The 15,859-nt window shown below is 36.6% G+C and overlaps 1 protein-coding gene across 1 annotated transcript in view; it reads left to right on the forward strand.

The window, feature by feature from the left end:
* Window positions 1–15,859, forward strand: part of kif21b (kinesin family member 21B) — a 94,572-nt gene that overhangs the window by 52,271 nt on the left and 26,442 nt on the right. Inside the window, exons 9-23 of the mRNA XM_079396742.1 lie at window positions 469–658; window positions 2,622–2,685; window positions 2,776–3,000; window positions 6,219–6,360; window positions 7,113–7,260; window positions 8,081–8,269; window positions 8,521–8,720; window positions 9,682–9,789; window positions 9,873–10,174; window positions 12,154–12,307; window positions 12,488–12,691; window positions 12,805–12,906; window positions 13,548–13,713; window positions 15,542–15,602; window positions 15,699–15,747. Of these exons, the coding sequence (XP_079252868.1) occupies window positions 469–658; window positions 2,622–2,685; window positions 2,776–3,000; window positions 6,219–6,360; window positions 7,113–7,260; window positions 8,081–8,269; window positions 8,521–8,720; window positions 9,682–9,789; window positions 9,873–10,174; window positions 12,154–12,307; window positions 12,488–12,691; window positions 12,805–12,906; window positions 13,548–13,713; window positions 15,542–15,602; window positions 15,699–15,747 (2,304 nt within the window). The remainder of the gene's footprint in view (window positions 1–468; window positions 659–2,621; window positions 2,686–2,775; window positions 3,001–6,218; window positions 6,361–7,112; window positions 7,261–8,080; window positions 8,270–8,520; window positions 8,721–9,681; window positions 9,790–9,872; window positions 10,175–12,153; window positions 12,308–12,487; window positions 12,692–12,804; window positions 12,907–13,547; window positions 13,714–15,541; window positions 15,603–15,698; window positions 15,748–15,859) is intronic.

Genomic DNA, 15,859 nt, shown 5'->3' on the forward strand with positions numbered 1-15,859 from the left:
CTCTTTTGAATGATTTAGCCTCTGAAATTGCCTACTTACTTACTAAATTGCCTTATTACTTGTTTATTTTACTACAGAGGAAACGATTTGAGCTGACATTGAAGCTGAACACTTCCTCTATTACTAAATCAAATAGAGGACTCCTTCAGTGCCATCCAGTTGGTGCTCTAGCTGTTTATGTAATAAGTCCAGGGTATGAGAGAGCCTGTGCGGTGGGCTCGTGCATGATAACATGGTTCAGCTCATGGGATCTCGCTAGAGTTAATGGAGCGTAGCAGCAGCTTAGCGCCTCGGCCTGACCTGTATGATAAACGGCCGCCGGAAGAAGTTAGCGATTAGCCATGATGGCTTTGAGAGAGTTGAGCCACACTGACAGAGAGACCGAGCATGCACGGATTGGGGGAATGTTGCTGGGGTTGGACAGGGTCAGTGCCTACCTATCCGTCTCAGTCTTTGGATTTCTTTCAGGGAAAACGAGTGGCCTGCGAAGATGGATCCGAAGGTTTTAGCGATCTGTTTCAAGAGAACTCCATGCTCCAAAAGGAGAATGACACACTACGCATGCGGGTCAAAGCCATGCAGGAAACCATCGACCACCTCAACACTCGAGTCACCCAGCTGCTCACCAATGGAGTCAACCTGCTGCTCACGAAGACTGGTGAGAGACCTCTAGTGGTTGGAGAGGGGATTACCACTGAATTATGTGTAGAAAGTAGGACTGGGTGATATTTATTATATATTAAGTGTAATTTAGCTGTTGATATAAATGTAACATGAATATTTAAATACATTTTAATGTATTTTTTATTTGACCAATACGTTTTCCAAAGGCTGTGCCAGTAAGGCAGTTTTGTCTTTGTATCCTATGCTGCATAGGAATTATGCATTTCTATATAACACTATTAAGAGCAAAATAATTCTGTGTAAATTAATTAATCAGTAGACAAGCACTGCAAATGCCTCAACTTAATAGTTTATTTAGTGGGATACTATATAGGTATTCAACTCTGTGCTAGCTATATTAAACTGTATTGAATGTCATTTTTATTTTCAGATTATTCTTGGATTATTGAAACATTAAAAATAGAGAATTGGATTCAATATTAAAACAGAAATATTATGAAATATGAACATCTTAACTACATTTTACTGTTGCTGCAGTCTTGAGATTTTTTTCAACATGAGGTTGCAGAAGATTTAATTGTAGATAATTATTGTAACTAAACCACCCCAGAAGTAACTGTATATTGTTATTATCATATATTAGAAGTAATCATATAAAACATTATATGTTGTTCAATATATCTGTTATATTAGTATAAAAACAACACGGATATGTGTGTTTTTTTTTTTTTTAAGCCAAACGAACTAGTCTTCAGTTTTATTGGCTACTGAAGGCCTTTATCTGTTATTTTATTATTTCTTGGGATTGTAATGTTTCTACTTCTCTTGGAATTTTTTTTTTTCTTTTTTCTGTTGACGCTAGGAGTGTAATGATACACAAACATGACGCTTCGCTACGTACCTCGGTTTTGTCGTTCAGTATGATTTCGGTACAGCAGGGGGAAAAAACTAAACATAAAATAGCTTTTTTTATATATTAATCAGTGGTTTACTGAACAAATTGATCTTTCTTTAAACTAATTCATTTAAAATTAAATTTTCTTAGGAATAAAAATCTACCTCAGCTTATGCTCTAAACTATAGGGAGCCCTTTTACATTACTATAAGGTTACAATTAACAACAAACCCCACAGATAAATTTGATTTACTATTTATTTTTAAATATAATAATCAACACTCAACAAAGAAAAATGGTATTTCATAAAATTTCAATTTGTTGTTGAAATATATTCATTTACACAATGGCTGTCATACCTCGTTTCATAACAGATTAATTTAAACGTAAATTAAGACATCACTAACAGGTAAGGTAAAATATAATGAGTATATTGTCTAATATTTTGCAAAATACTCATCTTTAGACTTTATTTCTCTTGTGGACAAGTTGTTTTATTGACGTTTTTCTGCGGTTGAAACAGATTGAGCGATTGCATGAGATGTTCATTCATGTTTATTTCGCGTTAAAACTAGTAGTAAAGAGGAAGGGATGATCACACTCTGCTGCCGTTTGAACAGAGGCGTTTATACAGTACAGGGATCTGTCACGCCACATCAAAGAGCATGAAAATGACATTTATTGTTTGAATTTCCTGAAAAAAATTGACATAATTTGAAATATGGTATTTAGTTTCTTATCAAAATGAACAATCTATAAAACTGGGTTTCCAATGAAGTTCCACTTGTGCAGTGGTTAAAACGATGCTATATTTGTTCGGTACACATGCATGCCGAACCAAAAGACCCCTACCGGAAATTTTCGGTACGAATACGTGTACTGTTACACCCCTAGTTGATATCCTTGAAAAGTGTATATATATATATATATATATTTTTTTTTTTTTAATTGTCTTATTTAGTTTCAATTTAAAATTTTAATTACTCAAATATAGTTTTCCTCATGAGGATAGCCAAAGAACCTGGCATGGTATTAAACAACCAAACATCAATGCTTCTTGTCATTTCATTATCGCTAAATAAATCTGTCACACTTTGAACAGGTGAAACGAACGAGGAGATTGGCAATCTAATCCAGAACTACATTCGAGAAATCGAAGAGCTGAGGTAACATGATATTCTACTCATGACACGTTTGGATGTGAATTTCTCATCAGAGCAGTAGAAAACAATGACTCTTATGTCGGTGGTTCTCAGGTCTAAGCTGCTGGAGAGTGAGGCCATGAACGGGTCTCTGAGGCGCAGTTTGTCTCGCCTCTCCGCTCGCTCTCCATACCCGGCCTCTCACCCATCTACTCCAGCACTCCCTCTCGGCTCCTCCCCCTCTGTTTCCATGGATGCAGAGATGACAGATGTGATACGTCAAGCCAAATTAGATGTGGAGAGGTTGAAGAAGAAAGAGAGAAACCAGAGGAGGAAGAGGTGAGGTCTGAGGAGCAAGTGTTTGTTTTTATTTATTATTTTTATTGATTCCTTTCTTTCTTTCTATTTATTGTTAAAAAAAACTTATGCATTTATGTATTTATTCATTTTTATTTTATTTTATTTATTCTTTTACTGATTCTTTATTTTTCTTTTATTTTATTGACTTGATTATTCTTTTATGTATTTTTGTTTTAATTTATTATTTTTATATTATAATATTTTATTTTTTATATTGTTCATTATGTTATGCTTTTATCCTTTTATGTATTCCTTTTGTGAATTATTAATTTATTTTTTATTTAATCTCTTATGCATTATTTTTAGTTTTATGCTTTTATATATTTATTTTTTTATTCTTGTATTCTCTTTTTTTTCATTGATTTATTCTGCACAAAATTTCTTGAAAAATGATTAAAAAAATGTTAATTTCATTTTATTTTCATGTTGGGGGAAATTATACCATGATAAATACACATGCTCCATGGAAGATGGGTCCGAAAATATTCACTTATGAAAATGTGTTTTTGAACATTTTAAGGTCACATCTAAAGTTCAATGATGTCGGACTCCAATATCCACAGCAAATGTGACCCTGGTCCACAAACCAGTCAAAAGGTTTTTTTTTTTAAATTGAGATTTATACATCATATGAATAGATAAGCTGAATAGATAAGCTCTCCATTGATGGTTTGTTAGGATAGGACAATATTTGGCCGAGATACAACTATTTGAAAATCTGGAATCTGAGGGTGCAAAAAAATCACAATACTGAGAAAATCACCTTTAATGTTGTCCAAATGAAGTTCTTAGCAATGCATATTACTAATTAAAAATTAAGCTTTGATATACAACCCGAATTCCCAGTAATGTTGGGATGTTTTTTTAAAATTTGAATAAAATGAAAACTAAAAGACTTTCAAATAACATGAGCCAACATTTTATTCACAATAGAACATAGAGAACATAACAAATGTTTAAACGGAGACATTTTACACTTTTATACACTAAACAAGATCATTACAAATTTGATGCCTGCTACAGGTCTCAAACAATATTGGCACGGGGGCAACAAAGGGCTGAGAAAGCAAGAAATTTTGAAAAGATTCAGCTGGGAGAATATCTAGCAACTAATTAAGTTAATTAACATCAGGTCTGTAACATGATTAGCTATAAAAGGGATGTCTTAGAGAGGCAGAGTCTTTCAGAAGCAAAGATGGCCAGAGGTTCTCCAATCTGTGAGAGAGTGCGTAAAAAGATTGTGGAATACTTTAAAAACAATGATTCCTCAAATTGCAAAGGCTTTGCAAATCTCATCATCTACAGTGCATAACATCATCAAGAGATTTAGAGAAACTGGAGAAACCTCTGTGCGTAAAGGACAAGGCCGAAGACCTTTGTTGGATGCCCGTGGTCTTCGGGCCCTCAGAAGACACTGCATCACTCGTCGGCATGATTCTGTCATTGACATTACTAAATGGGCTCAGGAATACTTCCAGAAACCACTGTCGGTAAACACAATCCGCCGTGCCATCTGCAGATACCAGCTAAAGCTCTATCATTCAAAAAGGAAGCCATATGTGCACATGTTTCAGAAGCGCCGTCGTGTCCTGTGGGCCAAGGCTCATTTAAAATGGACTGTTTCAAAGTGGAAAAGTGTTCTATGGTCAGACGAGTCCAAATTTGACATTCTTGTTGAAAATCATGGATCACTGTGTCCTCTGGGCTAAAGAGGAGGGAAACCTTCCAGCGTGTTATCAGCGTTCAGTTCAAAGCCAGCATCTCTGATGGTATGGTGGTGCATATGTGCATACGGTATGGGCAGCTTGCATGTTTTGGAAGGCACTATGAATGCTGAAAGGTATATAAAGGTTTTAGCGCAACATATGCACCCCTCCAGACGACGTGTATTTCAGCAGGAAAATGCAAAACCACATACTGCAGCTATTACAACAGCATGGCTTTGTAGTAGAAGAGTCCGGGTGCTGAATTGGCCTGCCTGAAGTCCAGATCTTTCATCTATAGAGAACATTTGGTGCATCATTAAATGAAAAATACATCAAAGACGACCATAAACTCTTCAGCAGATGGAAACCTATATCAGGTTCCACCAAAACTCCAGAAACTCATAACCTCGATGCCCAGATGTCTTCAAACTATTTTGAAAAGAAGAGGAGATGCTGCACCGTGGTAAACATGCCCCCATCCCAACTATTTTAATACCTGTAGCAGGCATCAAATTTGAAATTAGCTAATTTTGTGCATAAAATTGTAAAATTTCTCAGTTTAAACATTTGTTATGTTATCTATGTTCTATTGTGAATAAAATATTGGCTCATGTGATTTGAAATTCTTTTAGTTTTTATTTTATTCAAATTTAAAAACGTTCCAACATTTCTGTAATTCGAGTTGTATTTACAGTAGTAAATTTCCAAAATATCTTCACGGAACATGACTTTTACTTAATATCCTAATGATTTTTGTCATAAAAGAAAAATCAATAATTTTAACCCATACAATGTAACTTATTCCACCGAATGTGTATTTGGAAGACTTTAATATGCTTGTCCTCTTCTGTTCTACAACGTTGTATGTTACTGAGCCAATAAGAGGCTGTAAAATGTGCCAGAATTAGATTTATCTCTGTGTTTGTGCCAGTATGTCCTGCCTGACTCAAACTAAGGACAGCAAGTTGGCACAGATACAAGTATCTCTCAGTAAATCGTCTGTTATAATGAATATGACTACAGGAACGTCCCGCTTTCAGATTGGCTCTAATGTGGCCGTAATGGGAGAGAGGCCATGGGCCATTTGTGAACCCAACATTACAGAATTACTGCTGGAAGTCTCAGCTGACCTGCAAAGGCTAAAAAGCAGAAGACCCAGGATAAATCTCTCCACTGTATGAGTCCCCGTGGTGCAATTTAATGACTTTTGCATCCGATATTGGTGGAATTGTCGGTATTATGGCCCGATCCCTTATTTTTTGTGTGCAAACTACAGTGATGAATGTCCTATTGTTTGGATCAGTGCTTTATGCATGTATTTGTCTGTACACTGTAAAAAAAAAAAGAAGTTGAGCCAGCTTAACATTTTAAGGCAAGTTGAGAAAACTCAAAAATCTGCTGACGCTGGTTGCCTTAAATTTCAAGTTGGCTCAATTCTTTTTTTTTTGAACAGTGTAGGAACTTTAATAATAGATCACCATTTTTTTTCAGTCCTGAGAAAGAAAAAGGTTTGAAGAAGAGGGCCAAGCTTTATCCTCAGGAAAATGGAGAAACGAGCGAGAACGGGCTGAGCAGGGAAAACGAAGAGAGACGAGAAAATGGAGATGGAGACTCTGATAATGAACCTGAAGAGGTGAGAGAAAGGAGATTAATTCATTATATTCCAACTGGTCTGCTGTTTACAAAGATTTGTGATGGATTTCTAAGAAAGTCGTAATATTCTGTGGAAAGGTTGCCTGGCAATGTTTTATGAGAATGAAGCGGTAATAATGCAAGAATTATGTTTTACGGCAGTGTGAATAAATATGACAAAGAAGAAATTATTTGAATTAAGTTGAATATTATATAAATTACACACTGCAGACAGTGATTTAATAAAAATATAATTCTAATCTTATCAATAAAACAGTATTTTATGAGAATGAAGCTGTGCTGCAAGAATAAATATTAGTGTTGTCAAACAATTAATCGCATCCAAATTAAAAGTTTGAATAATATGTTTACATAATATATGTATGTGTGCTGTGTATATTTAGTATGTATATATAGATGTTTCTCAAAAATATTAAGTTGTAATATTACATGAATATATATCTCATGTCTCATGAATAATTGTAACCACAGTTAATACGTTATAACACTTATCAATTCATTGTTACACTATGCATTTTAAATTTGTTTATTATTATTTACATCAAGATGTAATGTATTACAATGCACATTATGAATAATTAGAATGCATTATACCCTTTAATGACTCTTTATAATTCCTAATAAATAAAGGCTTTAAGTAAAGTATTGCCAAAGTTTTTAAATGGTATATAATTATTTTTTGTGGTTTGTTGAGTGTGAAAGACTGTTTTACGGTTTGATCTCTCGGTGCAGGATGGCATGTATCCTCTTCAGGAGGATGATCACGGGGAGAGCGGCTGTGAGGAGGAGGAGGAGGAGGAGGAAGAGGAGACCAGGGAGGAGGAAGAGTTCGACAGCGACGAGAGCCTGGTGGATTCCGACTCTGACTCAGACGAGAAAGGTGCATTCTGAGATGCGTTTATTAGGGGTGTCAAATTGGCTGAAAAACTAAATTCTAATTTTGTACTAAAATATAATCAATATTCAAATTTAAATAATTTCTATTAGGGGGAAAAAGCTTTTGGCTTCTCTCATGAGCATCGCACAAAATATTATTAATGCATGTTTCTTCAAAGCAATAAAATAACACTACTATCTATTAAAATAATGTTTCTAAACCATATATAATTAATTGTTGTTTAAACAATTAGAAACAAAAAGCATCATGTATGCATGTATAGTTTAATACTAAGGACCGAAAACAAAAGAGCACTTTTTTCATTTAAAAACATGAGATGCAGTGGGATGCAAAAAAAACCACCCTGAGAGACATGTCAATTCTTGAGACATGTTTTTTAAAAGTTTAACTTTCTAAACATTCGTCTCTCTTGTGCGAGACACGAGTGCAACGGTGATAGACAATGCAATAAATATGCGTTTTTGATGTAAACAACATCATATTTGCATTGATGTTCTCTTTTTCTGAAATATTCTGAATGAGCAGCACCGCATCCAGTGGGTTCAACTGGATAGGCTAAAAAAAAAGCATTAAAATGCAATGTCATTGCATCTTGTGTGCCACTGATGAAGGCAGCCTGACGGACACCTAAAATTCGAATGCAACGTTTTTGCATTTGAATGTGGATTTTTATTTTAAATTTGACACACATTCAAATTTTTTTTTTTTTTTTTTTTTGGATAGCCCTAGCGTTCAATACAAACATCCAGTCAGTCCCTTTCATTCACACTGACCTTTTATCCTGTGGCTCTTCATCTCTTAGTCAGCTTACAGACTGATCTTGCGGACCTGACGTGTGAGATCGAGATCAAGCAGAGACTCATCGATGAGCTGGAGAACAGCCAGCGGCGGCTCCTGATGCTGAAGAGTCAGTATGAGGAGAAACTGATTCTGCTCCAGAACAAGATCAGGGACACACAGCTGGAGAGAGACCGCGTGCTGCACAACCTCAGTGAGCGTCTGCCAGCTTCACATCTATTTGTAGAGAAATCGCTTCCGTTGTTTGTCATGTATTTCTGGTATTTTTACAAGGCAAAAGGCCCGAAAGTATATAAATAAGTGTTTTAAAGGGTTCGTTAACCCTTAAAATTAAAACCCAGTCATCATTTACTCACCATCATGTTTTTCCAAACCCATAAGAAATTATGCTAATTTTAATAATCCCAGTAAACGATTCTTCCATCATTTTCTGTGTGATTTTAGTGTCCATGGAGAACTACACTGAAGAGAAAGCCAGTAAGATCAAATCAGATTATGAGAAGCGTCTGAAGGAGATGAACCGAGACCTGCTGAAGCTGCAGGCCGCTCAGAAGGAGCACGCGCGTCTGCTGAAGAACCAGAGCCGCTACGAGAGAGAGCTCAAGAAACTGCAGTCTGAGGTGGCCGAGATGAAGAAAGCAAAGGTGAGAGCTGGAGCTTTATTTTTTAAAAATATGCTGCCCCCTTGAGGCCATCAGGAGAAAAAACAAAACATTTCATTGGTTTCATCAGCTGCAGAGATAATTGACTGTAATTGAGAATGAAGACATTTATAGTACCAACTTTTATTTTAAGAGTGCATTAAAGTGACCGATATTTATAATGTTACAAATGTTTATTTGAAATAAATGCTGTTCTTTTAAACTTTCTATTGATCAAATAATTCTGAAAAAAGCATGATGGTTTTGAACATTGATAATAGTAAGAATAAAAAATGTCTCTTGAGCATATCAGCATATTAAAATGATTTCTGAAGGATCATGTGACACTGAAGATTGGAGTAATGGAAGCTACAAATACAGCTTTGCATCACGTGAATAAATTACATTTAAAAAATATATGTGAATCTTTTTAAATTGTAATAACTTTTCACAATATTTCTGTGTGTACTGCATTTATTTGATCAAATAAATGAAACCTTGGGGAGAATGAAACATTAAAAAAAATCTTACTAAGCCCAGACTTTTGAATGGTAATGTATAGCACCCAGATAACATTTGCAAAATAGGCGTTATACACAAAAGAACAAGGTATGAAATAAGTCTATCCCATAATGCAGTGTGCTTGAATGTCTGTTGCTTTCCTGTGTGACAGATGGACCAGAAATATGTGCAGCCACAAATTTTAATACCTCTATTTAATAATTCTTGCAAACAATAAGATGTGTTCACAAAATATATATAAAAAAACCCAAATAACCTAATCTTCATATACAACATTCTTGTTTAATGGAATGTACTGTATTTTGGGTCACATTCATTCTAATATTGCATACAAATTTTACGGCAAATATTATGTGAATGGGAACATTGGACTACTTTATACTTTTAGGTGCTGTTGCAGTTAGTAGTTTCTCACAGTGCTTGCTTTTCATCTCACCCATAGGTGGCACTGATGAAGCAGATGAAGGAGGATCAGCAGCGGAGGAGGATGATCGATGTGAAGAGGAACCGAGAAATCGCACAACTGAAGAAAGAGCAGCGACGACAAGAGGTTTGACTGAGTAACTTTTAAAAACTTTTATCACGGTGTATGAACTGAAGTATTATTTACGAACTCTCTCGGTGTTCTATTAGTATCAGATCCGAGCTTTGGAGTCCCAGAAACGTCAGCAGGAGATCGTGTTGCGGAGGAAGACGCAGGAAGTGACGTCGCTGAGGCGCCTGGCCAAGCCCATGTCAGAGCGTGTGGCCGGACGCGTGGCCCGCAGACTCACCAGTGTGGACTCCGGAGCAGAGCTGTCCACCAACACTACAACAACCTCCTCCGAACACGAATCCGCTCGCTCTGTGTCCAGCATCATACGCCAGTGGAATACCAAACTGAATGGATTCCTGGGAGAGAATGAGAGCCATGGGACGGGAGGAAACCTGGCCAGGTCAGTGATGCATACACCAATGACTCCATCAATATTTTTCAAGGAAGTCTCTTATGAAAGTGACGTGACATGTGGCAAAGTATGGTGACCCATACTCGGACTTAGTGCTCTGCATTTAACCCATCCAAGTGCACACACACAGCAGTGAACACACACACACACTGTGAACACACACCCGTTTATGCTGTGGCGCCCAGGGAGCAGTTGTGAGTTCAGGTGCCTTGCTCAAGGGTCTCACCTCAGTCGTGGTATTGAAGGTGGAGAGAACACTGGTTGTTCAAAAAGCGAGGCGAATCGCAGACGAACGGTGCTTTCACGCTGAGCGTGAAACGATTGATCGTCATCTGCTAATTCACACCTGCACGCTAGGTGGCGGCAACCAACAATGCATTTTTCCTCGCATCGTCTGGTGCTCAGCAGCATTAAATTAAAGTTTCACACCAGGAAGTCTGCAAGTTCACTCGCTTTGGTACAATGTGGATTTTTTTTTTTTTTTTTTTTTTTTGGTGTGGTTGGCATTCACACTGCCCTTTCACAAAACCACACGTGTGCTTAAGGTCATCCATTCACTGATTCATCCATTCAACTGTACCAGAGTTCGTTTGGAAGCGGACCAAGACCCGCACCAAAGGGGGAAACGAACTTGAGTTTGATTCAGTCGAACCAAACAAGACTGGTGTGAATACACCCTTAAAATATAACTAGCGCCTCCACTCTCGCCCTTTTGTGCAACAGCAGCTGCTCCGGGCATGTGATCTTACCTTAAATCTAATTGGACAGCCTGTTTCATCATGGAGCGACGGGAGGAAAATGATCACGCCTGGTGTGAATAGTCCCATACGGATCTACTGTTTTGATTCAAAAGCATCACCGAATTTTCGCGATCAGTGGGAAAAGGCCTTAATATGATGATTTTGCTAAAACGTTTCATATGCTGTATTCATGTTATTTCGAAATGACAACACACAATGTTCGCAACATCACGTGGAGCTGTTCACACCCTTGGACTATCGCACATAGCGCCTAATGAATCTGAGGTGGTCAGGTGGTACAAGTTGGAGCTCAGAAAAGTCCTAATTCACAAATTGTAATTGTGAGTTCTGCAAGTTTACAAGTTGGTATATCGTAATCACGGTAATGGCGATATGGCACGAGTGAAGATTTCCTTATTTTTAATTTTTTTCCTATAAATTGTTTTTATTTCTCAGGATTCTTTGTTGAATAGAAAGTTCTAAAGATCATTTATTTAAAACAGAACTCTTTTGGAACTTTGTCTTTTTTCACATTTGATACAATTGATTTGAATGGTATATTTACTTACAAATACATACATCATTTTTTTTATATAACCTTCAAAATAATAATAATCATTTATATCACTCCAAGCGAATCCCAGTGTACCAGTCCTGCCTTAAATTAGTACAATATTTCCTTTTTTCAGTCAGAAATGCATCACATTATGGAAGTTAAATGCACATTTGTTTTATTCCATTCTTTTTTTTTTTTTTTTTTTATAGGTTAATCTAAGAAATTGTATGGTTACTTAATGACATTCATTAAGAAAATGCGGTCCCACTTTATATTAGGTGGCCTTAACTATGTACTTACATTTAAATTAATCATTTGATACAATGCACTTAATGTGTACATACATGATTTTACATTGTACTTATATTTTTAAAAATACCTATATGTAGTTACATCTGTAATTAACATCTGTAATTACAATTATAATTACACTGTTGACCCATTCCTTACACCTTAACCCACCCTTAAATCTACCCGTACCACCAAACCTGTCCCTAACCTTACCCGTATCCCACCTCAATAGCAGCAAATGTGTGTTACAATACAATATGAATACATTGTTTGAAGTACATAGTAGTTAAGGCCACCTAATATAAAGTGGGACCGAAAATTCTGTTCACATTACAGTATGAACTGTAGGCTATACATTGTATATCTGCATTTGTTTTCAGTAGCAGAAAAAAGTTCCAGCGAAAGAGTACGAGCACAAGTTTTTCAAAGACAGCCCGTCAGAAGTGGCAGTCTCTGGAGAGGAGGATCATGGATATTGTGATGCAGAGAATGACCATCACTAATGTGGAAGCTGATATGGATCGCCTCATTAAGGTGATTTTTGCATTTATAATTCTTTTACGTAACATTATGCACATCAAAGTGATCTTCTGAAACCCTGTGCATTTTTGTTGTATGATTGTTGTGTGAATTAATGATTTGTGTGTTTAACAATGTAACAGTTTGTGAACGTAACTCTTTGCTTGATCAAATATGTGTCGATCATGCTTCCAGAAACGTGAGGAGCTGTCCATGCAGCAGGAGGCGCTGTTGCGCAAGAGAGAAAAGTTACTGAACGAGGGCTTCGGAGAGGATGAGGAGGAGAGGCTCCTTCAGGAGATGAACGAGGAGATAGAGGTTCTCAATGCCAACATCGACTACATCAGTGACAGTCTGTCAGACTGCCAGGCCACCATCGTTCAGATCGAGGAGACCAAGGTACAGGGCATCTCATAAATTACTTCTTGATTAATGCATGTAGTTGAATCAGACGTCACTTATATTTACATAAGGATTTTTTTGATATTGGTCAAATCGTGTGCTTATTTTAGGATGAGCTAGACTCAGTGGACACCTCAGTGGTCATCAGTTCCTGCTCGCTGGCCGAAGCTCGTGCTCTCCTGGACAACTTCCTCAAAGCTTCTATTGACAAGGTACGTCCAGGAAGATAAATCCAACAAAACTGTTTGATGTTCTGATTAGGGTCATCCAGAGTAATACATGATTAAGGAGATTAATTAATTTATAACTAAATAATGAAATTTTAATAAATAAATTACATAATAATTTAAACCATAAAATGCATAAACTACCATTCAAAAGTTTAGCGTCAATAATTAAAAAAATAATAAAAATTCAGCTACAATACAAACTGACAGTGAAGGCATAATGTTACAAAAGAGTTATATTTCAAATATATGCTGATCTTTCTATTCATCAAAGAATCCTGAGGAATTGTGTATCATGGTTTCCACAAAAAGCAGCAGAACTGTTTTCAGTGTAGATAATAAAAATGTTTAATATTTGAACGATTTCTGAAGCATTATGTTATGCTAAAGACTGGAGTAATGATGCTGAAAACCAGCTTTATATCACATGAATAAATTCTTTAGAAATATATTTTGAAGTATTTGTTAAATTGTAATAATTCAAAAAAATTTATTAATTTTTTTGTAAATTTTTTTAATCAATTAAATGCAGCCTTGGTGAGCAGAAGAGACTTAATTCAAACATATCTTACTGACTGACCGCAGACGTGTGAATGATAGTGTTTCACATGTGTTTGTGTATATAGGGGTTACAAGTTGCTCAAAAAGAGGCTCAAATTCGCCTGCTGGAGGGTCAGCTGCGGCAGACGGATGTGATTGGCTCTTCCCAAAATCACATGATCCTGGATGCTCTAAGGGAAAAGGCAGAGTGTATCCCTGAGCTGCAAGCTCTAATCCACAATGTCCAGCAAGGTGAGTAATCATGAGTATTCATATATCTATATTTTCCCTGCTGGTGGAATGACCTGCCCAATTCAATTCGATCTTTAAAAAATAGCTAAAAACACATCTCTTCCATTTACACTTGATCCGCTAAGGCCCCGTTTACACTAGTCAAGTCACCTTTATTTATATAGCGCTTTTAACAATACAGATTGTGTCAAAGCACTTAAGAGTATCAAACTGGAGGACAGAGTGTCAGTAATGTATAATAATAAGATTAAACACTCAATTTTTAGTTAAAGGCATTTTATTATTGAATTCAGAGATGTCATTGTCTAGCTCAGTTTAGTGCTCACTAGTGCTCAAACGGCGTTTTAGAATGAAAACTATCTCTGTTTACACTGGCGTTTCAGAAACGATCTCCGTTTACACTACACAACCGAAAACGCATGTCACATGACAATTCATGCAGGTACAACCATAGATACGTATAGGTAGATAAACATTTTTTATTATTATTTAAAAAATAACATGATCCTCTAACACTAGCTCTATCTATTCTATTTCTTTTCTATCTACCTTTTATTCTCTTTATTTATTATATATAAAAACCTTGCTATGTATACTGTGTTAGCCTGACCGGGATACATTGTGTTTTTAGGGGTTCAAGCGAGTAGCACTGTAATTCTATTGTAATTAAGATTCTCACAGATCCGCATTCTGACCTAAAACTGTTGTAGACTCAAGCGTCTTATATCATTGGAGACGAACGGAATGCATGTGACTGGTTCGATCGCCACCCTTGAGGAAATTTTTGCCTTTTTTCAATTTTTTTTGGAAAAACCTTCTTTTGTAAACCAGTCGGAACCAAACCAGTGCAGGAAAATCCTATAGAGAGTGAATATCAATAGTTATAAAAAAAAACTGACGGCACGCCAAAATGTTCGAGAGAGGCAGGGCCACTTTTCCTAAAATGGCTATAGCTTTTCAACAGAATGAGATATTTACTTCAAACTCGATACGCACATGTAAGACCTTGATCTGAGGTCAAATGAGAAAAATCACAGAGTCTGGCCACTGTGTGGTGCTATAATAGGACAAAAACTAAAAAACCGGCTATGACTACACATCAACTAGCCAATGAAGTTTGAGCACCTATAAGACAGGGTTAACAGAGGCTGATCAGAACAAAACTCGGTGGGTCTGTTTGACTCTCGGCCCTGAAAGTCTGAGAGAAATTTGAAAGAAATCGGCCACTGGGTCTCGATCACATTTTTCAAGTGTCTACACGATTGTATATTGCACGACTTTTCAATCATGCACACGGTATTCATATCATATGACAGGCCTTCTCATTCTGAACAGCTTTGCCTCAAGAATCACTGCTGTCAATTCAATCGTTTGTACCTCGTATCTCAAGAAAATCAAGGCAGTACAATTCTCTGGACTCTCTAGGTCAATAATTATCATAAAAGGTTGAACTTTACACTTTGGTTAGATATAACAAGGTCGTTTAGTAAATGGGCCTGGCCAAATATACCCAAAAGCCTATAAATCCCAATCTAAAACTGAAAACTTCATGAAACTAGGTGAGCACATGCAGCATATGATTCTAAAGATGCATACCAACTTTTATGGAGATTGTGCTTTAGGTGGCGCTATAAGACTTAGTTAACAAAAAATACTTATATGGTAAATTGCCTGTAATTGGCAATTTGCGTGAATATAGTCTTCCTAAATAATAGATAATGCCTTTTTTCGTATTTGCTTAAATGCCTTAGTACGCTTGAACACCGGTAATCGCTGCTTGCAGCTGTATTTGTATTTATGGTGTCATTTTGTTTCATATATTCCTCAGAGAATGGCTATGCGAGCACAGACGAGGATGCGTCTGAGTTCAGTCAGGCGTCAGAGGGCGGGTATGAATACATTCTTACAGCACATTCACAGATGATTATCATGAAATAATCTACCAAATCTAAATTTGAACCTCACCGCTTAATTTCCTGCTACAGTTTTCCCCAGATGAAGTTGTCTGCGAGTCAAGATGACTTTAAGATGAAGGTAAAAGTCAAAATTTGTGTCTGCGTTGATTGAGTAGTATTTTAGGACTTGGCTATATTGAATGGCCTCATCAGCATTGGAAAGCAGCACTTCATTTCTGTTCTGTGTGTTA

This window comes from Barbus barbus (assembly GCF_936440315.1).
Source record: "Barbus barbus genome assembly, chromosome: 37".
In the NCBI taxonomy this organism is placed as follows: domain Eukaryota; kingdom Metazoa; phylum Chordata; class Actinopteri; order Cypriniformes; family Cyprinidae; genus Barbus; species Barbus barbus.